The sequence below is a fragment of the Molothrus ater genome, chromosome 2 (genome assembly GCF_012460135.2).
Source record: "Molothrus ater isolate BHLD 08-10-18 breed brown headed cowbird chromosome 2, BPBGC_Mater_1.1, whole genome shotgun sequence".
Taxonomy (NCBI): domain Eukaryota; kingdom Metazoa; phylum Chordata; class Aves; order Passeriformes; family Icteridae; genus Molothrus; species Molothrus ater.
In genome coordinates this window covers 107,505,635-107,532,141 of record NC_050479.2, presented here as the reverse complement: position 1 = coordinate 107,532,141, position 26,507 = coordinate 107,505,635, and the positions used below count along the sequence as shown (strand labels likewise).

The 26,507-nt window shown below is 38.4% G+C and overlaps 1 protein-coding gene across 8 annotated transcripts in view; it reads left to right on the top strand.

Annotated features, from left to right (window-relative positions):
* Window positions 1-26,507, top strand: part of ROBO1 (roundabout guidance receptor 1) — a 687,859-nt gene that overhangs the window by 553,066 nt on the left and 108,286 nt on the right. For all 8 annotated transcript variants that reach the window (XM_036406668.2, XM_036406676.2, XM_036406700.2 and 5 more), the window contains one exon: window positions 21,440-21,597. In XM_036406668.2, coding sequence (XP_036262561.1) covers window positions 21,440-21,597 — 158 coding nt within the window. The remainder of the gene's footprint in view (window positions 1-21,439; window positions 21,598-26,507) is intronic.

Here is a 26,507-nt window from a genome sequence, read left to right as displayed (position 1 = left end):
ATCCCTGTTCCTGGTTAGAAATTATACAGGATATGCATACATAACAGTGCCTACAACATTGCAAAATAATGTTACTTACATGAAAGAATTCTGTGGAGTTCTGCATTCAGACAGGTGCTCTTCTCAGCTCTCCACCACCATTGCCTAGTTCCATGTCTCCTTTTTTTGAGACCTTTGTTGGGTGTCCCTGTATTGTAGAACAATGTCCATCACTCTGTATTGCCATAATTGAAGACTGGTGCTGATATAAGCCAGTGCAAAGTAATCACAATTAGTCATTGCTAGGCCTTGTTTGTCTGCTTGCTTTGTATTTGAGAACAAGCAGAGCAGTTCTGGAAATAACCTAAATGTTAAAAATCCTCAACTCTAACAGCAGTGTTGTTTAATTATGGGTGTTGGGTACAATTTAAAATAGTTAATGGTAAGGAAAAAAAAAACCCACAAAGCCCACAATTTGGTACAATCTCACTGAACAAGCATCTAATGGAGAGCAGCTCCCAAAGGCATACACAGCAGGAAGTACCTGTGGGGAGAGAAGAGCAGGACAGGAGGAAGGCAAGGGGTTGTGAGGTCTGGGAAACAGATTTCATGAGCTGTCCCTTGCGTGAGCATGGCTCTGCAGCAGTGAATAGAGGGGACATCCCTCACAGTGACCTCCCTTCATCCCCCTAAAGTGCAATTGCTGCTTTCAGCCATGGGGATCAGTAAATGCAGCAGTAACAATGGGTTCCAGGCAGATTTTTTTTTTTATTATTATTCTGTCAGTGCTAAGATTGCTTGTCTTTTGTCCATGTTCACAAGTGAAAAAGCCTGGCTCCAGTGTAACTACCCTGCTTTGAAATCCCCTTCAAGAACTTTAACTTAAGGAGTAACCTAGCGTGCGTTCTTACAGGTTGCAAACATTGAACATTTGTTTTTCACATGTTGATGCTTTCTTAATACTTTCTCTTCCTTAAAACCTAATCTTTTCCTGTACCATCAACAGAAGAATGCAATCTTCTGTTAGAAAAATCTGTTGAAAATTCCTGTTATATTTGTTTATGTGTGTGCAAATATGTATAAACCACTGGACTTTAAACAGAATTCATTATGAAACAGGAATTCCTTGTTTTCTTTCATTTTGTTTGGTCAACTGAAAAAGAACATCTGTACCATCATCCTCACTGCAATTTTCCACCCTGGCAATTACCCACGTGAGGAAAGATCATGTGCTGTTTTAGAGAGCAGGATATAATTGTGCAAGGGTTCTGTTGATCTGGGTAATTTAGTGGAAAAACTCTGATTAGACTAATCTTGCCAAAAGGTAGTAAGGGACACATTAGATGGCTTACCTGTAATTTAGATTTCTTTTAAGCTAGGTACAAATTGATGTTTTTGTGTACATGAAAAGACATCAGAAAAAAGATGTATTATTCATAGGCACTGCTTCCTAATGGCAGCTAAAACTTTTTAAATGCATAATGCACTTGCACTAAGGAAAATATGCCCAATATTTCTTAAATGTCAAATATATTTAAATATTTTAAAATTAGTTGAATTTGTGCTTCATTTAGCAATATATTTTTAAAATGCATTCAGCATTGTGAGTTGTTTTGAAAATGCATTATCCAGTTAGCAACTAAATAAAATATTTATCTGACATGCTGACATAAAGATGCAAAATCATTATAGTATAATTCTTTTTATGGAGGTCTTAAAGTGAGGTCAAATTTCCATTCATTTCTAGCCACTGTACAAGGTTACTAGAAGGTCACCTCTTCTAAATAAATAGAGCAATAGTTACAGTAGAAAACAATGGAAGCTGCTGAGTTGAATCTTTAAGTGCTCATTCGTTGTGCATCTGCAAAGAATTACAGCAATTGTTGAACTGTATTATTTTGCACATTGCAAGCTGGAGTAAAGAATCTAATCCAAGTATTATTACAATCATTGTGAGGATTATTGCTTAGTAGGGCCTGATCCATCCTGTTAGGTGCTCTGCCTTTTGTTTTCCAAGAGCTTGTGAAAAATATGTCTGAATCATCAGTAGCGAATCTTGTTTGTGAATCTGGAGATGCTTCTGCTGTAAAAAGCTCAGAATCCACTCTCACAAGTCTTGCAGTTTGCTGTGATGGATGTGACATTCAGCTGTTATTGGCTGATTGTGGGAATGGACCCATCCAGACTTTGGTGAGACTTTTAAGTGCAGGGATATGAAGCCTCTGAAAAGGGTTGGAAACTTAGCCAGGTGCAGAAATCAAGGACAGCTGCAATCAGGGGCAACAACTGCACAGCCTAAGAAATACAAAAGAAGAACACTGCACACAGGCCTCTTCTGCCTCTTCGCTGGTGCATTCCTGCAGGGGATTAAAACAAATCAGATGTTTGGGGGCTGTTCATTTGTCCCTTGGAATTTGCTCTTCCCCACAAATCCTCTTTTCAGGTAAGTCAAGCAAAAATGCTTCTCCCGAAAGGCGAAGGTAGGGACCAGGAAAGGCTTGAAGGGGACACCATTGTTTGTTTGCTCACCCTCAAGTTGCCTTGTCCATCTGTCTTTCCTTCCATCAGCCTGCCTCTGTGCTGAATGCTGGCTCTGCTCAGAAATTATCTTAACCAGTAGCGTTATTTTGAATGAGAAGTTTTCTTATTTTTGGACCATGTAAGTCTTTCCCCAGTACATTATACAGTCAATCACGTTGGACTACAGAACCTCTAACTACCTTAAGATTTTAGTATTTTCCTTTTCCTTCTGTGGCCTCTATTGCAATAAAGGACTATGAGTGACAAGGCAGTCAAGAGTAGTGCACCAACCCTACATATTTAAATTCATATTTGAGAATTCTGCTGACATTACCCAATTCATAATTCAATTTAGGAAGCATGTCTGTTGTTGACCATGGCGTTGTGTTGGGTGTTTTTATTTTTATTTTCTTTCTTCTCCAGTGTCACTGTCTGTGGTTATTAAAATGCTTAGGGACCTGATTATTCCAGGTGCTCCTCAGCCAGAGCTTCAATAGTTCACTGATTAATCAGTCTGAAAATGAGGCTTCTTGTGTGCATTCTGTTGAGCACTGACCTCCTATAAAAGACACAATGATGTCTTCCCCAGCCAGTCTTGCAGAACTGCCCAATAAGTGGATTTTGCTGAATTAGTGAACTGTTCAAAATCCAGTATGATTTCTATAATCTAACAATGCATTGAGGTCTTGCTGAGTCATTTTATTTCTGCTATTGTAGAGAACAGCAGTAAACCTTTTGTTTTCCCACTTTCAAGGAAAGCTTTTATTTTATATTTTCTGATTGTGGCACCACTGTTTCCATTGCACTCTTTCTAATGACATTTAGGTCTTTTCCCTGACCGCCATAATTTAATTTATTGCTAGTATGTATACATGCATGAATAGTTCAGATTTCATTTCCTAGATAGTAATTTGCACTTCTGGCATTTAATTTCATTTGCTGTTGGGCTGTATGTTTTATAGTTTCTGACTGGCTTTTCCTTCAACAAAACGCTGCCAGCATGAAATAATTGGTATGGGAAAAGACTGCACACATGGATTATGTATAAAGGGACTTAATTGATTAGCTGTGCAAAAGATCCAAGCTTTGCTCGGTGTACATTTGCCCCAGTTTAATCAATGATACCGAATTTTTAAGGATGGCTCAGACCATCACAAAAATGCCTTCTCTTTTCTCATGGGTGTGGATGCTCAGTTTTCCTGGGTACAAACCCACTAGACTGCACTTTGTAATTCTTGAAATATGGCACAAAATCTCAAAGTTTTCAGAATTTTGCCTTTGGATGGTGTTTGCTAGGTTTTTTTTTATACTGAATGTGTTTTTTCTGTCCTTCTCTTCATTATTACAAGATAGTAAAACGCCAAATTAAATTAGAACTGCTATAGGGTTGCATTAACAGTATTGCTTTAGCTTTTCAATATACTCTTTTTTTATTTGTATTTGATCATATAATAATCAAAATTCATTTTGCATTCCATGAAAAATTTAGATGACAACCTAATATAATATAGTGGTAGTTTTTCAGTAAGACAGTAGAGGAAATTAAAAAGTGTCTTGCGTGACTCATAAAAATTATCAGGTCACTTCTAAAATAATTACTTCATAAAATTACCCTAAGGAGAAGTCCTGCTGAACGTTTCTGCAGAAGCTTTTTAAATCAAAGAAATACTTTTTCAGTTTAGATTTGTCAAATGATTCACACAGTACTATATTTTTTCCGACTTTGTGCTTTGGCCCAACACTTGAGAAGAGAATTATGAATGTAAATGAATACAAATCAATAGGAACACTGTTTTATTATTTCTCTGGGAATTTCTGTACAATTTGAGAGCAACTTGCTACAAGTTGAGCAGATGATTAAAGTTAACCTTGATCTTTAGCCAGCTAGATTGGCTTACGTTCTATCAGCAAGGGAATTAAATTTACTCGGACACATTTTAATTGGCATTTATGCAACATGTACTCACAGATGCTGAATTCATTGAGAAATACTGAGTGCCATCTGTTTAACTCTATTTCCTCTCTATTAAAGTATAATAAAATAAGGCCAGGTCCTTCTGGCTTCTGGATATATTTATCTTTCAGAATACAATATTTTAATTACCACGTCAATAATGTGTTATTCTGTGCTAGATATTAATTTCTATGTATAATTAAAAGTAACCTTATTTTCTGTGCTCTTTTTCATAGCTGTTTCCTCTGAAACTTTTATATCTGACATCAAATGTCTTTAAAAGTAGTGGGTGGTTGTTTTAGTGATTGCTGAGTGTAGGTGCTACTAATAGATTCACATGGAAAAATTATTGAAGTAACCAAGTAATATCAAGTTCATTTCTGACGAACTTGGCTGCCTTTAAAAACACGACTGATTGTTATTGACTGATCATGTTGCCTAAAGTAAACATGTATAAATTCTGGATGCATTTTATTTAGTGATAAACAATGCATTCACATGTCAGTGCTCCACATGTATTTGGGAATTTAAGAAACAAAAGGTGTTTTGATAGAGTGTGAGGACAGGGTGGGAATACATATATATATATATATATATATATATGTGTGTGTGTAAAACGTACTCATGTACTATTTTCCAACCTCATATGGTAAAAGTAACAACAAAAATAAATACCTTATGATGTTTTTTCATAAATGGACAAAGCTGTTTTCAATCCCTGGTACCTCATGTGGGGCTGGATGCTCTTATTGCATTCTAGGCTGTGGTGAATTTGGGCTCAACTGCTTCATTCTGACTCAGATGGTCCCTGGTGCAAAATCACAGGTAACACAAAGCAGTGCTCAATGTAGGTCGTGTAATTGCACCCCTCCCGTCTTCAGTAAGGAAGTAATAAAAAAGGCAGCTCCCATTCTGTAAAAAATGTGATTGTTAGTGTTACTTAAGGTTTTTCTGGTTTTTTTTTTTCTGTTGTGTTTTGTTTTTGGTGAGCTTTTGGCTTGGTTTGGGTTTTACCTGAACACTGTTCATGCACTTTTACCAAATTCAAGACCTTTTCCCTGCTTTTGGCATTTAGAGGGAGAACTGACTGATCTGTCCCTGATCAAAAAAAACTTTTAAGCATATCTAAACTTATGATTGCTCCAGAAACACTGCAACATGCTTAAGCACTTTTCTAACTTAGGTTTCAATATTTCTGTCTTATTTTTGCATTAATGGAACTCAAGGAATATGTGAATTTTCATGATGAGGCATAGAAGGTTGCTATTCTTCAAATTTAAAAATTACAGTTGTCCCTAAATTAGTTAGCTTTCCTTTGCATTCTTTCAGTAGAAGCTGTTTAATGCAGTAAAGAGTTTTCCAAACTGTTTAGGTCAAACTCTACTTTTGCACAGGCCACTCTTTTTAAGCACTGTGGTTTCCTGAATCAGAAATGTTTTTGGTTTGTTTTTTTTTTTTTTTTTTTAATGATGACATGTTCATATTAGTTCTCTGTTGGATTTTCATGTTTTCTACTTTACCTTAAATCAGCTTTTGAATTCATTTAGACCTGTGTTACAGGAAAATGTAAAACTCGCTGAGGGTAAGGAGATTAGGACATGGAGTACAGGAAGTTAATAAGATGAAAGAGCTATGGGAACATCTAACCCTGAAATCACATACCTTCTCTCTTTCTCTTTTGTTTTTTTCACTATCTCTTCTCTCCACCTAAGGCTTTCGTTGCAGAATAAGCTGGCTGATATTTGAATGTAATTTTTCAGATAATTATACAGATAATTTGGGAAATCTTCCTGTTGTACTTGTGCAAGATACTTGCCTTCCACAGTGTGTTTGTGGTGCTGTCTTTATGTAAAACCTGTTACAACAGTGCCTTAGCTTTCATCATTTCTCTATGGTGGGTTATATTGAAATAATAGTAATTCCCTTGCATACTATGCAATTAGCCTTGCTAGATGATATTGGATCCACAGATTCAGTTTCAAAGGAAAGGTTAAGACACCATAAGTATCTTTTTTCCTTTGAAGTGTGCTGTGGAGACTTCATTTGGGGATGAAAGGGTGCTGACTTCTAGGCCAGTTGGGGCTTAAAGGAAGAATGCTCCTCTCAAATATGGGCAAATGAGATTGTTTCCATCTCTCTGCAAACAGTGCCCTATAAAACAATGATGCTTCAAAGAGATGAAGAGTTAATCAGATAGATGTTGATGGATACAGGAGGTTTATTGTCCAATCAGAGGGTAGGAAAAGGAAAAAAAAAAAAAAACAACAAATGCTTCTGGAAAAACAATCATATAAAATATACATGTATGTAATAGGATTTTCTTGATATTTATTTCTTGTTACCATCAGTGCAAAGCTAAGACTATTCCCACTTGAGAAGTATCTTTTTAATTATCCATCTGTTTTTCCCTTACCTTTCATTATTCTGTCTGAATTGGTTGTTCTGTGTGCTTCAAATGGTATGTAGATTAATTTCAGTTCTGGAAGTCTTAAATTATTTATACTGTTTGGGAATAATGTGCATTCCCATTGTTTACAGCTCTGGTGTTTCTGATTATGTAGCATCAGTCTTGTTTTGCTGAGAGTGTCCTCTGTTGATTAACTCTCTAGATAGTTTGATAATGGCCCATATCCAAATGATGTATGTACAAATCCCAATTGTTTCCATGAACCTTGGCAGAGTTTAGTGAGGCTTTTGTTACTGGGTGTTTTTAAATGAATATGTATAGAGCTACCCCTTTCCTCTGGAAATTGTTTTCCTCTCAGAGATCAGATAGTTTTGTCTGTGATAGTTTTACATGTTAGAATAGCAAAGGCTACCCAGGCAGGATGTGTACAGATATAGTGATAAGAAAAGACTGACACAATAATGGGAATAAATACTAGTGGCACTTCTTACTTCTGATAGCCAGTGTAACTTTTATAAACTCATTATAACTCCCTTTATTTCCCCTGCTTACTGTTCCACTCTTAAAGGTTCCCATTTTTGACCAGGTCCATCAATTCATTGGATTTGTGGTTATATAATACTATTTCTGTGGCTTTAGTAAGGACACAACAGATATTCTTCTTCCCCCAAAAAACTCCAAAATATACAAATGGGTTTTAACAGATAGCAGTAGTGCACAAATATTGTGCATTTGGTACTACATAATACTCTACATATTTCAGTTTTGAGACAAGTATCTCATTGCTGTAAAGCCAACAAGAAATATAGAAAAGACCAAGTATTTATATGCACCTTACAGTTTGTAAAAACACTAGAAGTGTCTACTATTTAAAAGCATTTTCTGCCTGAACTAACTGTATTGTCTCAGTCTGAAAGCTCAGGAAAGCTTTTGAGTAATGACTTGTTGTGGTAATCTACTGAAAGGTGCCAATGAAATGCATTCAAGCACACAACAGCAGCAAAGCACTTTTCCCAGCAAAGACAGCATCTCTTTTTGCTTTAGATTCTCATATATAAATGAACACAGTGACTTTGAAGGTTCTTATTTGCTGGTGTGTGTTTTCTTGTCTCCTGACAAGGTAAGGCTTACGTTGCCCGTTCAGTCCTCTTGCTCCTGGTGGTTTTGTAATCACTACCCAAAGTCTAAGCAATAAATAAATACACTGTAATGTAAACTCAAAGCTTACCTGACATTTCTGAGATTGTTGCAGTGGATATTATTAAGGAATTTTATGATATCAAGTATTGTTAGTTCTGCTCTATATTCTCTCTGTGTGCAGAAAGGAGTTTCAAGGTAGTGCAACCCAAAAGAGGTGTATTTATGAAAAGAAACATTTTTCCTGAAAAGAAATGTCGACACTGTGCATGTTTCAGGAAGACTCCAGCTGGGTCTGTTGGAACCTGGTGTTCATCTTCAGGTCTAGTTTCATCCATCACCCACTGGAGTTTTAATTTACTGGAAAATCCTGTAACAACAAAAATATGTTGTCACATTGTATATCAGAACAACAAGTGTAAGGATTTGGGCAATCCAGATAATTTTGGGGGTTGCTTGCCTGCCCCCAGTCAAAGCAGTTGTTTCTTGGTGAACTACTACAATATACCATCAGTTTTATCTTGCAAGTTCAGTGGCTTCCAAGTATCCTGTTTGCCAAAATTAATAGCAAATAATTTCCTTTTTTAAAACCATCCTGAAGAGGTATGACATTCATATTTTTGGCATCTACTGATAATCCAGACCAAGTCTCATCATGTTTTCAAGCTTACTTTTTGTGCCTAAACACAGAAAAGAACCAAGCCATTAAACTGACTTGAAAATTGATTCAGAGTTCATGTAGAAATGAAAGGATCCTGGTCTTGCACAATACCCCATTTGCTTTTTCTCTCTGTAACAATTCTGAATGAAAATCTAGGAAATTAACCTGGAGGGGCTACTCAGCATGGGTGGGAATTGAATTAGCAGAGTTGGTAGGTCGTTGTGGAGGGTACCATACACTCCACAGTTCAGGTTTGGAAGGGGACGGGAAATTTAGTGTAAGAACTTCTGCTAAGGGTAGCTATGCTCATATGGAATAAAGAAAAAGTGTGGTCTTTTGAGTTTTGTCCAGAATTAAGTTTCATCATTTGTAGGTAGAAACACCAAAAGCAAGGGGAAAGAAGCAAATTACTAAAATGTCACGTTACTGCTGTAGTTTCCCAGGAAGTTTTTGAGGAGTTGCATTGTACTGCAGTTTCTCCCAGGCTGTGAAAGAAAGGGAAATGCAATATTTCCCCCATATGTACTCGCCACCTTGATACTTTTTGCCTTTCACATTGTGTTGGTTTGCTTTGCTTTGGATGCAGTTATAAGTTCCTATTTCATACAGTCTAAGCTCACTTGCATTGATCCACTTTCCTTTTGCTCTGGTGGCAGTGCTGATGTGTTGTCCTGCATGCCACAGTCAGCCCCCTGTGCCTCAGAGCATCCCAAAGTTGGACACTGGTGGATGCCAGCACCTCTTTTGTAGATGTTATTAAAGATGCTATCTTTAGCTGCAACGCTGCAGTTATGCAACTTAATGTTCCTGGTGTATTAAAGTATTAATGAAAACACAGGGTAGAAGACAATGAATGGGACATGATATAAAAGGAAGCATTTAATCCAAATTAAAATCTTCAGTAATGAAATGTGCCTGGCTGTATGCGCGTTGGTGCTCACGCTGAGCATCGCCCTCTGTTTCCTTTTGTTGATTCTGATTCAGACTTCTGGCTGCTGCCTTACCACATGGGGGGATCCACAGCTCCATGCACTCCTTCCTGCCAGCAGTACAGCAGACTCTGCTAACAGGCAATGTTTCTCTGATTTTTCCTCAGTAGCATTTACTGCACATTAAATACTAACATATTGATCAACTGGCACTTTGCCTTCGAATATCTCATAGGGGCTGAAGCCAGCATGAGAGTCCAAATGCAGAAGTACTTTTCTGTGTGATTTTACTGTCTTTTGCCATTTACTGTAGCATATAAATCTCCAAGAGCTGCAATTCGGAGTTCCAGCTTGGTGAATTTGGTGTGTCTGTTTGCTTTCAAAACCATTTTTCATTGTTTTAGCTATTAACTTTGCTACTTTTTGTAAGGCTCTTCATAGAATTTTATTATATTTGAAGTCTTCAGATGGTTTCCTAAATTATAAGATGTCACTGTAAATCATAAAGACATCTGCCTTGAGATTTTTCAAATTCAGAACAATAAAATAATTGAGTGTGTGATATTTTGCCGTGCCTTTGTGTGTGGGAAAGCAGAATGATTAATTTCTTAGAATACGCCTGAAATAGAACAAATGTTTGCCTGTACCATTTGGGATCTAACTGAAAGCAGTTAATTGAATTAGATGAGGACTATATTTCTCTGTGACCTCTGTGTAAGGCTGTCTGCCATTTTCCCCTGAGGTGATTCCCTGCATTGTTTTCTAAAACCAGCAGAAGTAATTTGGAAAGTATATGATATTTGGCATAAATGCAATTTTGAAATGGTTCATCCATTTCTACCATGGCAATCTCTTTTCAATTTACGTCTCGAATGTTTTAGGATGTGAAAAACAAGACAGGATTACCACAAGGATGATGCAGTCACACATTGGGGAATGCAGGGTATAATTGATGAAGCATCTACTATCTAACTGAGGTATATCCTGCTGTATAGCAATCTGGAGAGCTGCACAAAGACAGTGGAGCTCTGTGGTTTTAGATTCTGCCAAGACAATAAAATTGCACACAATAAGAGAACAATAGAACAGAATAAAAGTGTGTGTAATAGAGTTCAGCAACATTTCTCAGCTGTGGCCTTGCTGTTCTTAGCTCTGCTGTTATTTAGAATGAGCCACTCAGCCATATGAAGTGCCTGCATCTTGCCCCCTCTGACTGATGTTTCAGGCTTGACCTCATGTGTAATGGGGGAATATAATTTTCCAGAATATTAAAGAAGCAACTTAGCTGTTTGAGTGTGATAATGATACTGTATATTCTCTGATATTAAAATGTCATTTTTTTCAACCACTTTAAGAGCATAATGGGGATTTTTTTTCATGGAAATAGGGTCCTTTCATAAAATGTTGATGGTAGTGGTACAGTTATAACACCCTAGAATTTGCATGCTAAGCAGAAGGACGGGACTAAAATTGTTGTGTGGAGGCAGCACCTTTAGCAGAATACTAACACAGGGCATATGCAGATTTAGAACTACTGCAGAAAAATTCTTATCAGGGGCATGGAAATCTTTATTTCTTTGCACATTTCTCCTCTTACAAATTTTTGACTCCTTCAGAGCGAAAGGATGATTATAAGAAAACATACAAGTATGGTCAGCTTTTAAGTCTTTCATGTACTACAGGAAAAGTGATGCCAGCTTCATTGGCAAGACTGGAGCATTTGCTTCTCCTCTTTTAACAGCAGAGGTTACAACAAATGAGGTTCCTTCAGATTTGGCCTACTGAGGGAGCTTTCATTTTAGGAACTATGGGAAGAAGTTTTTCACAACACAAGTCAGCATAGCTTGCTATTTGAGAGAAATACCTTTTAAATCAATTGCAATCTAGCTTCATTTGCCATTCTTGCTTTAACCTTTCATTGAAAAGCAGCTAAATGGTTGCTTCTGTCCTTGCTACCTGAATTCCTTTATCCTGAATTAGACGATAGAGACATTTCTGTGTTGGTTGTTGTATTCTTCCTTGAAAAAGAACTCTCTTCTGCTTGTGAAATAAGTTTGGTGAGTAGTTAAGGAAAGCACTGGAGCTCTGGTGAAGTGTCTTCTCACGTTTTCTTTTTCCCTATTTGGTCCTTATATATTTTTATTGATTTCAGTTATCTCTTTATGAGGTAATTTGCATGGCCAAGACATGCAGGCTCTTAATCTGGTTCTTTTTCTCCATTGTAATCTGATCTGAAGGAAGGCCAGTGCAGCCAGCAGCTCCTTGAAAACTAAACATCAGAATCTTTGTTTGGAGTGTAGAGAGAAAAATCTTTCTATACAGAATGTGGACAGATCCCTGGATATAAAGATGCACACCCTTTTTTTGCCATATGAAAACTAGTTTGTGATGAAGGACACTTCTTGGCTGAGCTGTGTCTAAAACCCCTTGGTTTGTGTCTGTAAATTTGGAAATATGCTGTGTTAGTCACGCTGAAAATACTGTCTGTAATCCAGCACAATTCAAATAACCCCAAAACAAAATGTAGACTCTACTACTACTACTGCTGCTGCTACTACTACCAGAAAATACCTGAAAATATTTGATATTTATCATAAGTGAAAGGAAATAATCTCTGCAGTCTGTAGAAATTAATTTATTCTTCCAGGAGGTAAATTCTTAGTTACAGTTGGTAGATGCCTTGTCCTGGAGCATAATATATGGAAGATATTGAGAGGGATTGCTCTTCCTACACAGTCAGTCAAATTAATAATTAGATTCCCTTCTCCTTATCTATTTTCAATTTTCAATCAACCTAAGGGATACTCTCAGAGCTGCGTGCCTGAGGCATCACAGATCCTTCAGGATTTAATTAGGTTTCCCAGTGCTGCAGCATGCTCTCTGAGGCCTGTCAGTTACCCTTTCTCACAGGAGTTAAAATTACTCTTTATATGACTTATCAGATTTGGTCATTTAATTGATTCTCAATTCATCATCCAATCCATTTACAATTTCCTTTCCACACATGGAGATACTGTTATAGGCTGACAGCTATGCTGCCCAGTGAGATTCCAGGCTGTACTTAAACCCCAAATCTTAAATGAGTGAAATAAGCTCAGACATTCTGAGTGGTTTCTATAATTTTTGTAATGGTTTTCAGTAACTTTCAGCCATTGGTTTTTAAAGAAATCTTTTTTATTTTCTTGGATACTGCTTCTTAAGAATGCCTTTCTTTCTATTAACAATTGGGAGTTTCTTAATGACAGTAATGAATGACAATAAATATATTTATTTTAAAGCATTTCTATGCAGTCATAAGTTTATTGCCAAATGCCTAAATATTTAATTGCTTTTGCAGTGTAACATATTGCTTGATTCAAGCATATGACATGTATTTGCCATCAGCACCTTTTAAATATGTGATCCAGTTGGTGCAGCAGTCCTTGATTTCCTCCTACTGCAATGGATTAGAAGCAGGGTGGTCTTTTATTTGCTGACATGTCTTGCAGAGTGTCTTAGGGAATGACACTTTTCCAGAGATGGTAATTATTAACCTTCAATAGATACAAAGATCCTAATTGGATGATGCTGTATTGAATCATCAAATGGTTTAGTCTGGAAAAGACCTTTAAGCTCATTGAATCCAGCTGTTAACTCTGCACTGACAAGTTCACCACTAAACTATGTCCCAAGTGCCACATGTGCACGTCTTTTAGATCCCTCCATGCATGGTGACTCCACCACTGCCCTCAGCAGCATCTTCCAATGTCTGAACACCATTTCAGTGAAGAATCTTTTTCCTAATACCCAACCTGAACCTCCCCTGGTGCAACTTGAGGCCGTTTCCTCTTGTCCTGTCCTGCCTTGTTATCTGGGACCAGAACCCACCTCTCACCTGTCAGGCACCTGTAGAGAGTGACCAGGTCCCCCCTGATTTTCTCCAGGCTAAACAGCCCCAGCTCCCTCAGCTGCTCCTCCTCAGACTTGTGCTCCAGGCCCTTCCCCAGCTCTGTTGCCCTTCTCTGGACACACTCCTGCACCTCAATCTCCTTGGAGTGAGGAGCCCAAGACTGGACATAGGATTCAAGGTGTAGCCTCATTATTGCCATGTGCAGGGGGACAGTCACTCCCTTGGTCCTGCTGGTCACTCTATTCCTGATTCAGGCCGGGTGCCATTGGCCTTCTTGGCCACCTGGACACAACCTGGCTCATGTTCAGCTGCTGTCAGCCAGCACCCCCAGATCCTTTTTGGGTGGGCAGAGAAAAAAAAAATCAATCAAAGCCATGACTTATTTGAGAGAATCCATTTTAAAACAAGTTAAAGGCTACAGTAATGGAGACAGTACATTTTGTTAATGTTTTAGAAGTGTGGTCTGATTTCACTGCTGCTGTTTTCTACATCTGTCACTTATATTTAGCTCTGTTGTCTTGGTTCTGTTTGTCAGTGCTAAAACAAAGCCATGTTTCTTTGCTGCTTTGACTGTCGGTGCTCTCTGCTGGTGTCATCAGCCAGGTGGTGCTAATAATGTTGTACTAAATTACATAGGATGGTAACATGAACTTAATGCTGCTTTCTGACACCTTTAATCTGTTAATGTTCTTACAGCAGAATGTGGTAAAATCACAGTAAAAAAAATCAGTAAAATCTTTAGCAGATCTGCGTGTTTGATGAGAGGCAATTTCCCATTGCTGGAAATTCTGCCTTACTCTTCTGGGTAGTAGGAATGCAAGTTTTCTGAACCTAAGCATTCTGTATATACCATTCATTCTTTAATTAATTCTTTGAGTAATTCTTTTTCAGTCATTCAAGTTAAATGCTATTCTTCAGCACTCTTAACTCTTCCAAATTTACTGTTAGAATTTCTATATGCCTCTCACAATGTCTACCAGAATCTAAAAAGTGGTGTCATTTCAAAATTAAAAATAAATCATTGACAAAATGAGAACAAGCATAATAATAGAAGACAGTTCTTAAATTGTTTCAGTGTCTAAAAGAAAGGTCTTGCATTCATTTTCCTTCATTCATTATTTTCTTGTATTCATTAACCCTTCAGTTTCTTCCATAGGGACATCATGGAGGAAGTATTTATGAACCAGCTGTTTAAATTAGTTTATCTCATTGGTAATAAAGTAGAAAAAACACACTTGTTTTACTGAGGCGCTTTAATGGTTGTTTTCTTTCACTAAAGATCTTGAAATAGAAATATGTATGATGATGTGATCTCAATTACATAGACTCAGGTAAGAGTCTGCACTAACTCATACAAATACATGTGACTGCTAAGCAAAAATCCATTTGATTTTAAAGTTCTTTGTTTCTTCAGACTTTGGGGTGGTAAAGTTTGCTAATGGGCAGAGTTTAAAGCAGAGCAGGACAGCACTGGATGAGTAGATGATGTTGAATGTGTGGTCACAGCTGTATAGCCAAGGATTAAAAGTCGATCTGTGCTGTGCTGGTGCCTTATTGCTTTAGAATCAGCCTCTTGCAGAGAGCAGCCTCCTCTGTCTGGAAGCTGTTTGTTGTGAGTTCTCACACTGTACAGCCAGAGGGGCTGTGCTCCGAGCATTGGCCACGTGTCCAGTGCTGATTTGGGTTTTGAGGCTCAGAGAAGGCTGAGAGAATATCAGAGATGTGGGTACTGAACTAATTGGCATCTGCCTGCCTGCAGTAGGCTTTTGTCTGACTGAGCAGGGGTAGCAAGAGGTCAGAGTGCTGCAAGGTAGGAAACATAAGAGAACTGGAAATGATGGAAGTGAGGAGCCCTGGGCATGCTGGCTGTGACTTTCAGCCTCTTGGAGCCTTGTGGAAGTGTAGACATCTTTTGAAGCATTCCATACGGCACTGCTGGACCCGGTCACTGCACGGAATTATTGCCTGCATTGCATGAGTGGTCTTGTTAGATGATCACAACAGTAATTTCTGACTATTTATAGCTCTACTCCTTCTGTTCCCTTTTAATGACTATTTATTTTAGTTAACACCAATGCTGACCTGGTTTTAACACCTTCAGAAAGGAAAAGAAAGCATTTTTTCAGGGAATAAGTTTTTAACATTTTATGGCTGCATGGAGACTTTTAGGGAGGTCTCTTCAGAAATATTACTTCTCATTTGTAAATGATCAAGCTTTTTGGTCAAACCAGGTAACAGTTTAATGAGGTCTAAAATATAATATGGTAACACATGGGTTGACTTAAATTTGATAATGCATACCTTTGTTTGCTTCTTTTTTGCTTAATTAGGTGCTCTAACACTTTCCTGTTAGTGGCATGCATGTATTAAAAATTATATCCTGACATCTGTATAAATTTCATGCCAGCAAAGTCCTTAAACAAGGTACCATAATTCTGGCTGATGCTTAAGCTAGTTGTAATTAAAATTAAGCACCTGGTTTGAAGCACTGTTCCAACTGACAACCATCTTATGTTTGAATGCCAAAAATGTCTGGTGTGTCTCAGTAAATTTGAATTACAAGTTCAGTAGGTAGTGGGGAAAAGGGATCATTGCTGATCCTAAATTACAGGAAGAGTTCTGTTTTTGAATAACAACTCAATCCTGACTAAGCAATAATTAGTTTCTCTTTGATTACAGCTTCATGGGATTAGAAGAGTTATATAACCTCCTGAATCCTATTTTTGTTTTCCTTATCTTACGGGCTTTCAAAGCAAGCTCTCATTTTTGTTGTTTTGTTCATCATACTTTATTAGTCAAATGAAGTATTAGGTGGAAACTTAGTTTGTAAATACTGCTCTTTTGTTGGGGAGGAAAAGGGAAACACAGAAATACTTTTTATCTATTTAAATGAATAAAAATAGTAGAATTGGTGGATATTTAAAAAAATTTAAAATCTATTAAAACTTTTAACAAAATTAGCCAAAAGGCAGGGCAGTGGGCCACTAAGGTTTGTATTTAGCTTGTTTGATGTCAGGAGGGTTTTGTTTGCTGTTGGAAACTTGCTCATTAGCTGAGGTCTAGTTGTTCAAAGAAATGTGATGATAATTTCTTCTGTTTATTTCACTTTCTTTTTCCACCATTTTTGAGGCACATTCAAAGAAAGATCCAAATTATGTTCATGCTGAAAGAGTGGAGCTTGTTGGGATGTCTTCTGTTAAATAATTGTGCTGTGCTTTGGCTCACCAGTCTCTCTGTAAGAAGCAGACTTGTAAAATGGTGTGTTTTGTGGAGGATGGTGCAAGAGAGTTAATGGGAAGGAAGTCTGAGTGAGGCTTTTGTATAAGAATTAAAATGGATTAAAATTGCCTTGGTCTGATTCAGAAACTTGCAGCACAAGCATCAGCATTTCCCTCTTCCTCTGTTCACTGGGTGACCATGGCTGTAAGATCTTGGTTGATTAGGAATCCCAGTTATATTCTGGTGCATTTCTTAGAACTGATCTGGCATGAAGTGTCTGGACTGGAACAGACCTGTAATCCAAATTTTCAGGAAATTTTCTGATTTCCAGATCTCAAATGGTACCACCTGTTAAGGCATGATATCCACAATGTCTGATGGTAATTAGTGTGTTCCTTACAAATTCATTCTTTTTAAGTATTGACTAGAACTTTCTGGTTGGTTTATTTTATCTTGCATTTTAGATGTCCCTTTCAAATCACAGTTATTTAAAGATAAAATGCAACAGCAACCTTTCTGAATTATCTACAGTTTATATAGGCAAAAAATTTCTGCCTATCTTCCTCCCATTTCACCCTCTAGTGTCTCCCTGCTCTCTTTCATAGAAGGCAACAAAGAACTTAAGAAAAAAAGCACTGTGCTGCATTTTGCAAAGCACTGTTTTGGTGCCATCTCTGCTTATCAATAAAAATGTATGTTGCTTATCAATGAAAATTTATCCTCAAATGGTTTCCAGTTCCCTTCTTCCCTGAGAATCCTCTTTAGTGGATTGGAGAGTGCACAATATGAAGTAGTTGTGTGAGCAGTTGACTTTTGAGTGGAGCTACAAAAGTTGCTTTTGAACCTGAGTATTTCAACACGTTGACACAGCAATGGACTTGTCCCAGCTGTGCTGTGATGATGGTTACAATCATCCTTCATTGGATTTCAGAAAATATCAGGGGAAATGCTAGAAAACCTTAACCAAGGTCTGGCAGAAATGGGGAGGAGAATGTTATATCTATAAAGATGCTTTAAAAAAAAGAAAAAAATCAAATGTCTTCTTAATATATCTTTTTTATTCCAGCTGCATATATGTAGAAAGAGGTGAAATTTCACTGTTAGGTGACAAAAAGCATTTGCTGTCATGGATTGCAAAGTATACTTCTAATATAAATTAAAAAGGAAATGTTTTCTCAATTTACAGTAAGCCTTGACTATGAAGAACAGGAAAGAAAAAGTTAGGGTTTTTTTCAGTAAGGGATGAAAATTTTAGATTTATAACTTCATGCAAGATTGCCAGGGCCTGAGGCAAACAAAACAGAGCATGTATCTGCTTTACAGCTGCAAAAATAATTACGATGACTATCTGTGGAGTAATCTCTAATGGATTATATTTTGTTAGCATTTCATTATGTGATGTTAGAGCCAAAATAATTCATAGTAAATGAGGAAAAAAAATACTTGTTTTGAAGTATCTGTGGCCTGGACCTTTGATGTCCTCCTAGGCATTCTATTTAGAACTGGTTAATTTGTGAAATGTCTTGGTTTGCAGGCAAGGTACTATGCTTGTCAAGCTATTATAAGACTAAGGAGTGTAGAAATTACAGAGGTAATTTGGTTTTATTATGTAAGTACTGGACTTCTTTGTTGTTTCAAAGGTGCTAAAGCCATCTGAGGTGCTATCTGATAGTCCTTTCTCTTAGGTTTATGAGGTCTTTTGGACTTGAAAAGCACTTATGCTTTATTAAGATCACTTGATTTAATTTTTTTAAACTTCAGGCTGCTTCTTTTTATGTCTCTTAAATTTATCCAAGTGATACAATCTTCAGCAGTAATAAGAAGCTTCTTACTCATGGTCAAAGCACCTCTTTTTTTGTGTTGCAATAGAACTGTGGCATAGCAAATAAACTCTTCTGCACTTTCATGTGCTGTTGGCACTGGGAGCTGGATCTGTGGGAGGGAGGGGTTAGTAACTTAGGGCAACTTCTGTGTCTTCTTCTTTAATGTTCTTTAATTTGAAGAAGTGGGAAGAAAACAAAAAAAAGTCATAATACGATCAGTGGCTCCAAGCCAGATTAAGTCTCTAAAGTATTGAGTAGAAAAAATTCTTGGACTTCAATAGAGACAGTGTCCAGCTATCCATTTGCACTACATGATTTATAGTGGTCCATGTGTCTGGATGGCTTGAGGGTTTCTTGGGAACACAAGAAATTGTCTTTGGCTGTTAACGCCAAATTCAGTGTAAGCGGAACAAGGATATGTAATGTTTTCAGTGTACGTGAGTAATGTTTTAACACTTCCGTAACCAAAGATGAATTTGAAGTGCAATTTTGGTGCATCAATATATAAGGGAATACAGTAAGGAAGATGTAAGAGAATGTGGGTTGAAGTTAATAAAGTTTTGTTGAAAGCAGAAGGGAGTTTAAAGGATTGGTCTTTTGACTTACCTTGCTGAATAGCAGAAAATGACATCATTCCCCTTTTTAAAAACATGATGTTATAGCTGAAAACATTTTCCATTTTTCCCAAGTTTGTAGAAGGAAAATATCCATGAGTCTTGGCTTTTAGGAAGATACATAACTTTAATCTTAGGTGCAGCATGTTTTCTCAGGTTTTTGTACAGTAAGAAATAGGTACGTTTTGTTGTGTTGGTTTTGGGGTTGTTTTTTTTTTAATAAACTCTGTACACTAGGTCTGTTGAAGAGACCTAATCTGTCCAAGAGAACATGGTCATTCAAAAGCATCTTATTGTTGTAGACTTGATGACCTCCAGGGCCTCCTTCTAATCTAAATTATTCTATAAGATGTTCTTTAAGTCCCATAATTCTGTTCTATTAGTTTGTGTTGTTAATGTGATTGAGCCGTTTTATCCTTGACTATACTCTTTCAGAGCATCAGAACGTCCTCTTTCCAGGGCATCCAGAAATTTCAGTAATTGAACTGAAATATTAGAAATGTGAGTGCTTCAGTGTGGAAGGGGATTAGTAAATTCAGATGTTTGGTGAGATCTGTACTATATCTAAGTCTTTTTGACACACAGATATTCTTTCTTATTTCTGGAATTTATGTCATTTAGCTAGAAAAGTGGCAAAATATTCTTCATTTATTGTTTTTGATTTGTTCCTACACTTCTGTATGCGTGTGGAACTTTCCCAGTTGTACATTACATTATAATAAAAGTAGGTATGAGGAAGGTGTACATATCTCTGTCCCAAAGCAGGTGACCCATTTGCCCTCAGACCACTTTGGAAGGTCTCATCAGCATGAAGGACCTTACAGAGAGGGATGGCTTTGTGGTAGTACTGTACTTGCCAGTTTGTAAGAACAACCACATTCTTTAACAGCTGACAATAAATCCCACTTCCCCTTGAAGCAGCATTAACAACCAAACCCCTGTTCACTAGTGAATGTCCATGTATCTGGGGCCCATGGCTTGGAGAATTTTTTTTTTTTTTTTTGCTGCAGCTTCTTGGCATTATTTACTGTTGGCACAAGATTGTTGCAGGTAGCAAGAGTGACATACAGCTCTGTAAAAATCCTGAGAGTCCTTTGGGTGCAGTGTGCTTTTCCATTACCATAACCTTTGTTCTATGCGGATGGAGGAACAGCAGTGGAGGGGACTAGAACGTTCTATTTGTTATCATTTGAGTTATTTATTTTTAGATTAAACCTAATGCCACTTACTTGGCAAGGCTTAGAAATGCCATTATTCTGTTAAACCATGTCCCTGTGTAGTGGTCTGTTGAGCACAGGATGATGTCTGTACTTTCCCAGAAAGAAAAATAATCACACAGCTATTGATAAAATCCATGGTGGATGACTGGAGGAAACTAGAGTTTGCTAGGCCTGGGCCTGGCCAAATGATGAGAAAGAACAAATTCTAGTAATGAAGCTACAATAAAAATGCTTCTTTGTGTGCAAAGGTGGTAATCGACAAAAGGTGCAAAATCAACTTATAAATGAAGGGTGTGGTCTTGGTTTAGGCTAAGTGAAAACTACCAGAGAGCAGGAAAGGTTTTTAATATTTTTTCTTTAAAAACACACAAGCCAAATTGCAAAGATGAGTTTGGCTAAGGCTGGGCAAATGTTTAGTGATTTGTAATGTCATCAAAGAACTGGGAAGTTTATTTAGTTCATTGATTTCTTGCCCTAAATTGAGGGATGGGTACAATTTGTATGGCCAGTGGCCAACCTTTAACCATAAACCTCTGAGTTACTGGCAGGCTGACCTCGTGTCTCAGGAAAAAGGGACAGAAAGCAACCTCTGCAGTGCTTTCCCCCAAGTCACATTCTACCTGGGCAGAAGATACTCTGCCATCTCCAGCTGAGACAGGAATCATGGAATGCTTTGTGTTGGAAAGGTCCTTAAAGATCATCTCATTCCAACCCCCTGCCATGGGCAGGGATGCCTTCCACAGACCAGGTTGCTCAGAGTCCCATCCAGCCTGCCCTTGAACACTTCCAGGGATGGGGCAGCCACAGCCTCTCCAGTCCATGCCAGGGCCTTGCCACCCGCACAGTAAAGAATTTCTTCCTAATATCTAATCTAAACCTGCCCTCTTCAGTCCAAAGCCATTACCTCTCGTTCTCTCACAACATGCTCTTGTTAAACATCCCCCTCCAGCTCTGTTGATTAACTGATCTGTTTGTTAAAGTAAAATGCAGTGACAACAGGCACCATTAAAGGCCAATACAAAACACTTTGCTGCACTATTAGTATATTATTGAGTAATTTTTTGCTTCATTGCTTTTATTCTTTCAGTTCTACGGGATGACTTCCGACAAAACCCCTCAGACGTCATGGTAGCTGTGGGGGAACCTGCAGTGATGGAGTGCCAGCCCCCTAGAGGTCACCCAGAGCCAACTATATCATGGAAGAAAGATGGGACCCCTCTGGATGACAAAGATGAGAGAATTACAGTAAGTATAAAAAGTTTTTACCCAAACAACACAAGAATCAACTAATACAAATTAATTTCTTGTCTCTTGAGCCTGTGGGCATCTCTGGCTGTGCTGTCCTTTCCAGGATGTGTCCTGTCTTTGCCCCACAGGCAAGGGCTAGTTTGCATTTAGCTTGGAATGTAACCTCTCATCTCCTAGTACTTCATTGCAGGGTATGCATTTGTTTGTTAAAGAGGCCTATGCAAAACCTATATTCTTCTCTTCCTTAGAAGAATTGGAAGCTTGTGGAAATGAAATTCATCGTGCTCATCACTGTCCTATAATTTTCATACCTTTCATCCACCTACACATTTTTGCAACCTGTAATATCTGCCTTTGGTTGGAAAGCAAAACTACAAGTAGTCTCAGTGAGATCTTTTTTAATTCTGCTGAAAATAGCACATGCAGGAAAGTTGTGTGTTGTGTTAGAAAGGATTAAAAGGCTTTGGGGATATAGACACATTTCTTTAGGGAGATAATGGCTTATCCCACCATCTTACATAAATCTGTTCTTTCATTAGAGGTGTTGTCATACTCATTTGTATCTGTAACTTGCTGAATACAGTGCATGACTATTCCAGAGTATGGATAAAGCAGCTCCTCAAATCATAAAACTATCTTTTTGAAACAGTAAGCTGGTGAGCCTAAAGGCCTTGCAGAAACGGCAGTGAAAAATGGGGTTCAAAAATCATTTATTTGCTGCCAAAGTGGTGATAGGAGAAACATCTTTCCACATGAGAGAAACTGTATCATCTGGAAGCACCTACTGTCCTGTTGGTACTGGAAAGATTTCTAATGTAAAGCAGGATTAGAGGCTCATACCTTTTACATGCCTCGATCACATACTAAAATGAGGGAAATGTTTAATGGAAGTACTCTCAGACCCCAGCAACCTAAGTATAAAATTACCATTTTGGTTTGAGATTGAAATTGCCTGTTATCCCATTTATTTTTTACAAACAGCACAAAGCCCAGGCATTCTGCAGTTGTGCTGTATGCATACATTTAAATTTTTAAGTACCCTTCCCAACCTATACTGATTGCTGGCTATTAACTCTATTCCTCCAATCATACTTGCTAAGAACTTGCAATTTCCTTTTCAAATCTCCTTCCAACCGTGACAAGTCAATTGACCTGAGATAAAGAGAAGATTCCAGTGCTACCTATGTTGTTGGTTTTTTTCCTCCAGGAAGAGCTTTCTAAAGTTGCATTTTTTATTGCTGTAGTTTATTCTTGCAGAGGATTTTCAGGTGTTGCCTATTAAGTACATTTCTTTTGTTATAGATGAAAACTGTTCCAGCTGCCAGAACAAAGACATACCAAGAACAAGGGTAGCTATCACTGACTGGCAGTGTTAAAGCTTTTCTTAGGATGAAATAAAGCCCCTCAGTTTGGTTTTATTTTCTGGTGTTTGTATCAAATGCTCACCCACACAGTATTCTTTCACCATGTCATCTGGCAGAGTTACTGTTCATTATCAATGTTGCCTCCCAGAAACAAACAAATGAAAGTGAGTTTTGACGTAGGTGTAGATTCACACTTGTTTCAGGTACCCAAATGAGGGTTTGTCTCCAGAGGTGTAAATTAACAGAGCTGCCACAGCCCAGCTTAGCTGTGTCATATGTGCCTGGCATTGTCCTCAGCAGCACTCTTGATATCAGGGGGGCTCCCTGACACAGGCCAGAGAGCCTGAAGCAGCATTGTAATGCAGATTTGCATCCTCTTACAGCTGTAGCAGGATCTTGCCAAATGGATAAATATGCATTCAGATGTACCTCTTTACAGCTTTGCAGTAACCATCTGTATGATCTTGCTAGTGGCTGGGAGGGGAGTGGGGATTGGGACCTGGAATGGACAACTTATTAAAGGGCAGATGGGAATGAAATGCTAATTGTGAAACCTGACTTAGAATAATTCCATTTCTGTTCATTTATCTCCTTAAAGGCATTTCTATTTCAGTTTGGCAACAGGAATGAGAAAAAAACCTAGAAGAGTACAAAAGCTGAAATAAGGATGAAATTACAGGGTTTAAGTGACAGGTTTCTTTTTTTTTTTTTCATGTGGTGGCAAAATTTTGATTGACTCAGTGGCAGTAAATTTCCATAATACAAGTGTGACTTTGCTCTTTTTAAGCCATGAAATTAGCAGATCAGGGAATGTCAACCTATATGTCTTGGTGTTCAATGCATATGTAATACCAGTGGGCATTTAATTAATGAAGAAGCTTCAGTGGCTCCACTTCTAAAGCATTTCCAGTTGTTTTCATTCTTATAGGTTTGTTGATCTTTGACTCATTGCAATCTTAAGAGTTCTGTAAGTGTCAAAGGCTGCATGAAGCACATTGTATTAATGCTTTCCTTTCTGGCAAGAGATATAAAATAAACATTAGGACTGTACTTTTTCTGAATGAGGCATGATGCTTGACATCTTCTTTTTTTGATTCATATCTATACTTTCTTCAGGAAGATGGTATCTCCATGAAGCAATCCTATTTTTAATATATGGAAGCATTTTTTCTCCTCTGCAGTGACACTGTCATTTATGAGTCAGAAAAACTGGACTTTTCAGAATGAGTCCTAAGAGTGCCAGAACAACAGAGCTGGAAGCTCTTTTCCTGACTGAGATGTAGATAAATAAGATCTAAGTTAAGGCATGACTTCCTCAGGAATGCAATAAAAAGAAAACATTTTTTTGTCCTGGGTAGAGTTAAGGAAATCAATGCGTTTATGTAGGTGAGATAATAAAAATCAGTCTTTTCATATTTTTGGTCCATTTGTAGGGCAAATAAATGTGCTATGAAGAGAAAAAACTGTATATGTCTGTTAGTTATAAACTAGGGAATGGAACCAATAGGAAATGAATGTTAAGGGTGAGGGCAGAGCTATCTGTGAAGGGGTTTATAGAAGCAAGCATTTTATTTGAGCACAGCTCTCCCAGTAGTGCCCAGTTTTAGTCACTTGGCGTAGGCTCTTCAGTGCACAAATGTCTGCTGGGTGCACATGATGAAGAATCAACACCAACATATTTTTTCTCTCTACTCTTGAGTGTGTTGTCTGTATTTTCTCAGTGCATTGGGGCTCAACATGGTATTCCTCATGTGTGTTCTGTACACCGTGGTATGAAAGCAAATGCTTGATGTGATTAATCCCTCTCCAGATACTACAAATGAAGCTGGAACAGTCTTGCCTGAGAAGCAGACACTTGCCTTTAGCTTAATGTATTGAATTAGAAAGCAGTTATCATGAGGACAGAGAAGAGCTAGTATGATTCCATGCTCACCTAGTTAATTTTTCTCACCTAGTTAATTCCTAATGTGGAATCAGGAATTCCTCCTGTAATAAGGGGTGCCTCAGCTCAGTCCAGTGAATAGTTCTAATTTCTCACTGCAAACAGTGTAAAGCTCAAATATATTTTTCCAGTTTCTTACATGATCCAGCTGCACTAGGAGAGGCTGTGGGACACTCCTCTTGGAGCTGAGACTTGGTGGAGAAGGAAGGTGCAAGGTGTTGTCCATGAGAGAGGGAGAAGGGAGCGCAGCAGGGTGTGGAAGTTCCTGGTTCTGTTTCCAGCCGTTTTTGCTGTTTACACATTTGGCAGTGGTGAAGTTCCTAGACCCACCCATTGCTTGGAGCAAGGATCTAGGCCAGGGCTCCAGGCTTCCAGGTATCCTCCCCAGGAACAGCCCTGCTCCCAGCCCCATCAGTCTAGCCATCTTTTTTGCATGGCAGCACAGCATCATTACAAGGTGGCCACGTGTGTCACCTTGGTGCCAAAAGCTGTGAGTTTGCATTCCCTCAGGCTGAGGAGGAAGTGCAGTCAGTGGAGTTTCTGCTGACTGCTGTAATCACTGGGTTTGGCCTTTCCAAATGTATTTTGTCTGGATGAAGTTGGCAGAGTGTCAGTGGCTGTGAGTGCCATTAGCAATGACTTGCTCAGGCACTCACAGTAATCACAGTCAGTGTTGGTTGCTTGTCAGCCTGTGAATTCAGTGTGCCTCCATTCACTTCTCACCCATCTTTCTGCTGTATCCCAGAAATGTCCCACTACTTTTCAAATGGTGTTCTCACTGCCTTCCTAACACACATCCCCCCAAATTTCCACCTCATTCCCCATCCGTTTCCTCCATCTCACAATGGTGGTGCTTGCATCCACCCAGCCTGTCTGGCTCTGTCACCTGATTAGTGATATCTGCTTGTGTGGAGGTAACAATTTGGAAGCTCAGATAAGCAAACCCTCCTGCAGCATGCTGTGAAGTCAAGGCATTCTTCCCTGGGCCTTGCTGTTGCTGGAAATGGCTGGTGAGCTGTGATTTGTGATGGCTGTGGCAGTGTCTGCCTGTGTCAGGTTTGCTCAGAGCCTCCCTCGAGGGGCCGTGCTGCTGCTCTGTCTGCTTTGTGAATCCCAAATGTAGCTGTCTCTCTGTAAGATGCTGACATCAGTAATCTAGCCAAGATGGTGGGGCCTTTGAGCATATCTTTAGGCAAAAAATGGCAATAATTACAAACTCTCGGGAGCGCAGAGCGTTCAAAGAGGATTTTGTGGCTCTTCCAGGGCAACCTCCATGTGCTTTTGGACCTATCAATTTGTCTTATGTTTTAGCAGCAATGCCTGCATAATTGACTAACCTCAGTGAAATCAGGATGCAGTCAGAGTGCCTGTAATTATCAGTGCTTTCCCAGTGGGAGAAGTTGTACATATCTTGCATAAGTTCCAGACCAAGCTGATGCTTGAGCCAGGTTTGGAGGTCAGGATTTCACAGCTGAGTCTGTTCCTGCCCCATGACCACTAGGAGCCCCTGCTTCAGAAAGCCTCCTAATTGTTCACATCAAGTCATGGTATAGGTGGTAGAAGAAAAAAGCTATGCATACTGAACATGAAATTTTAATAGG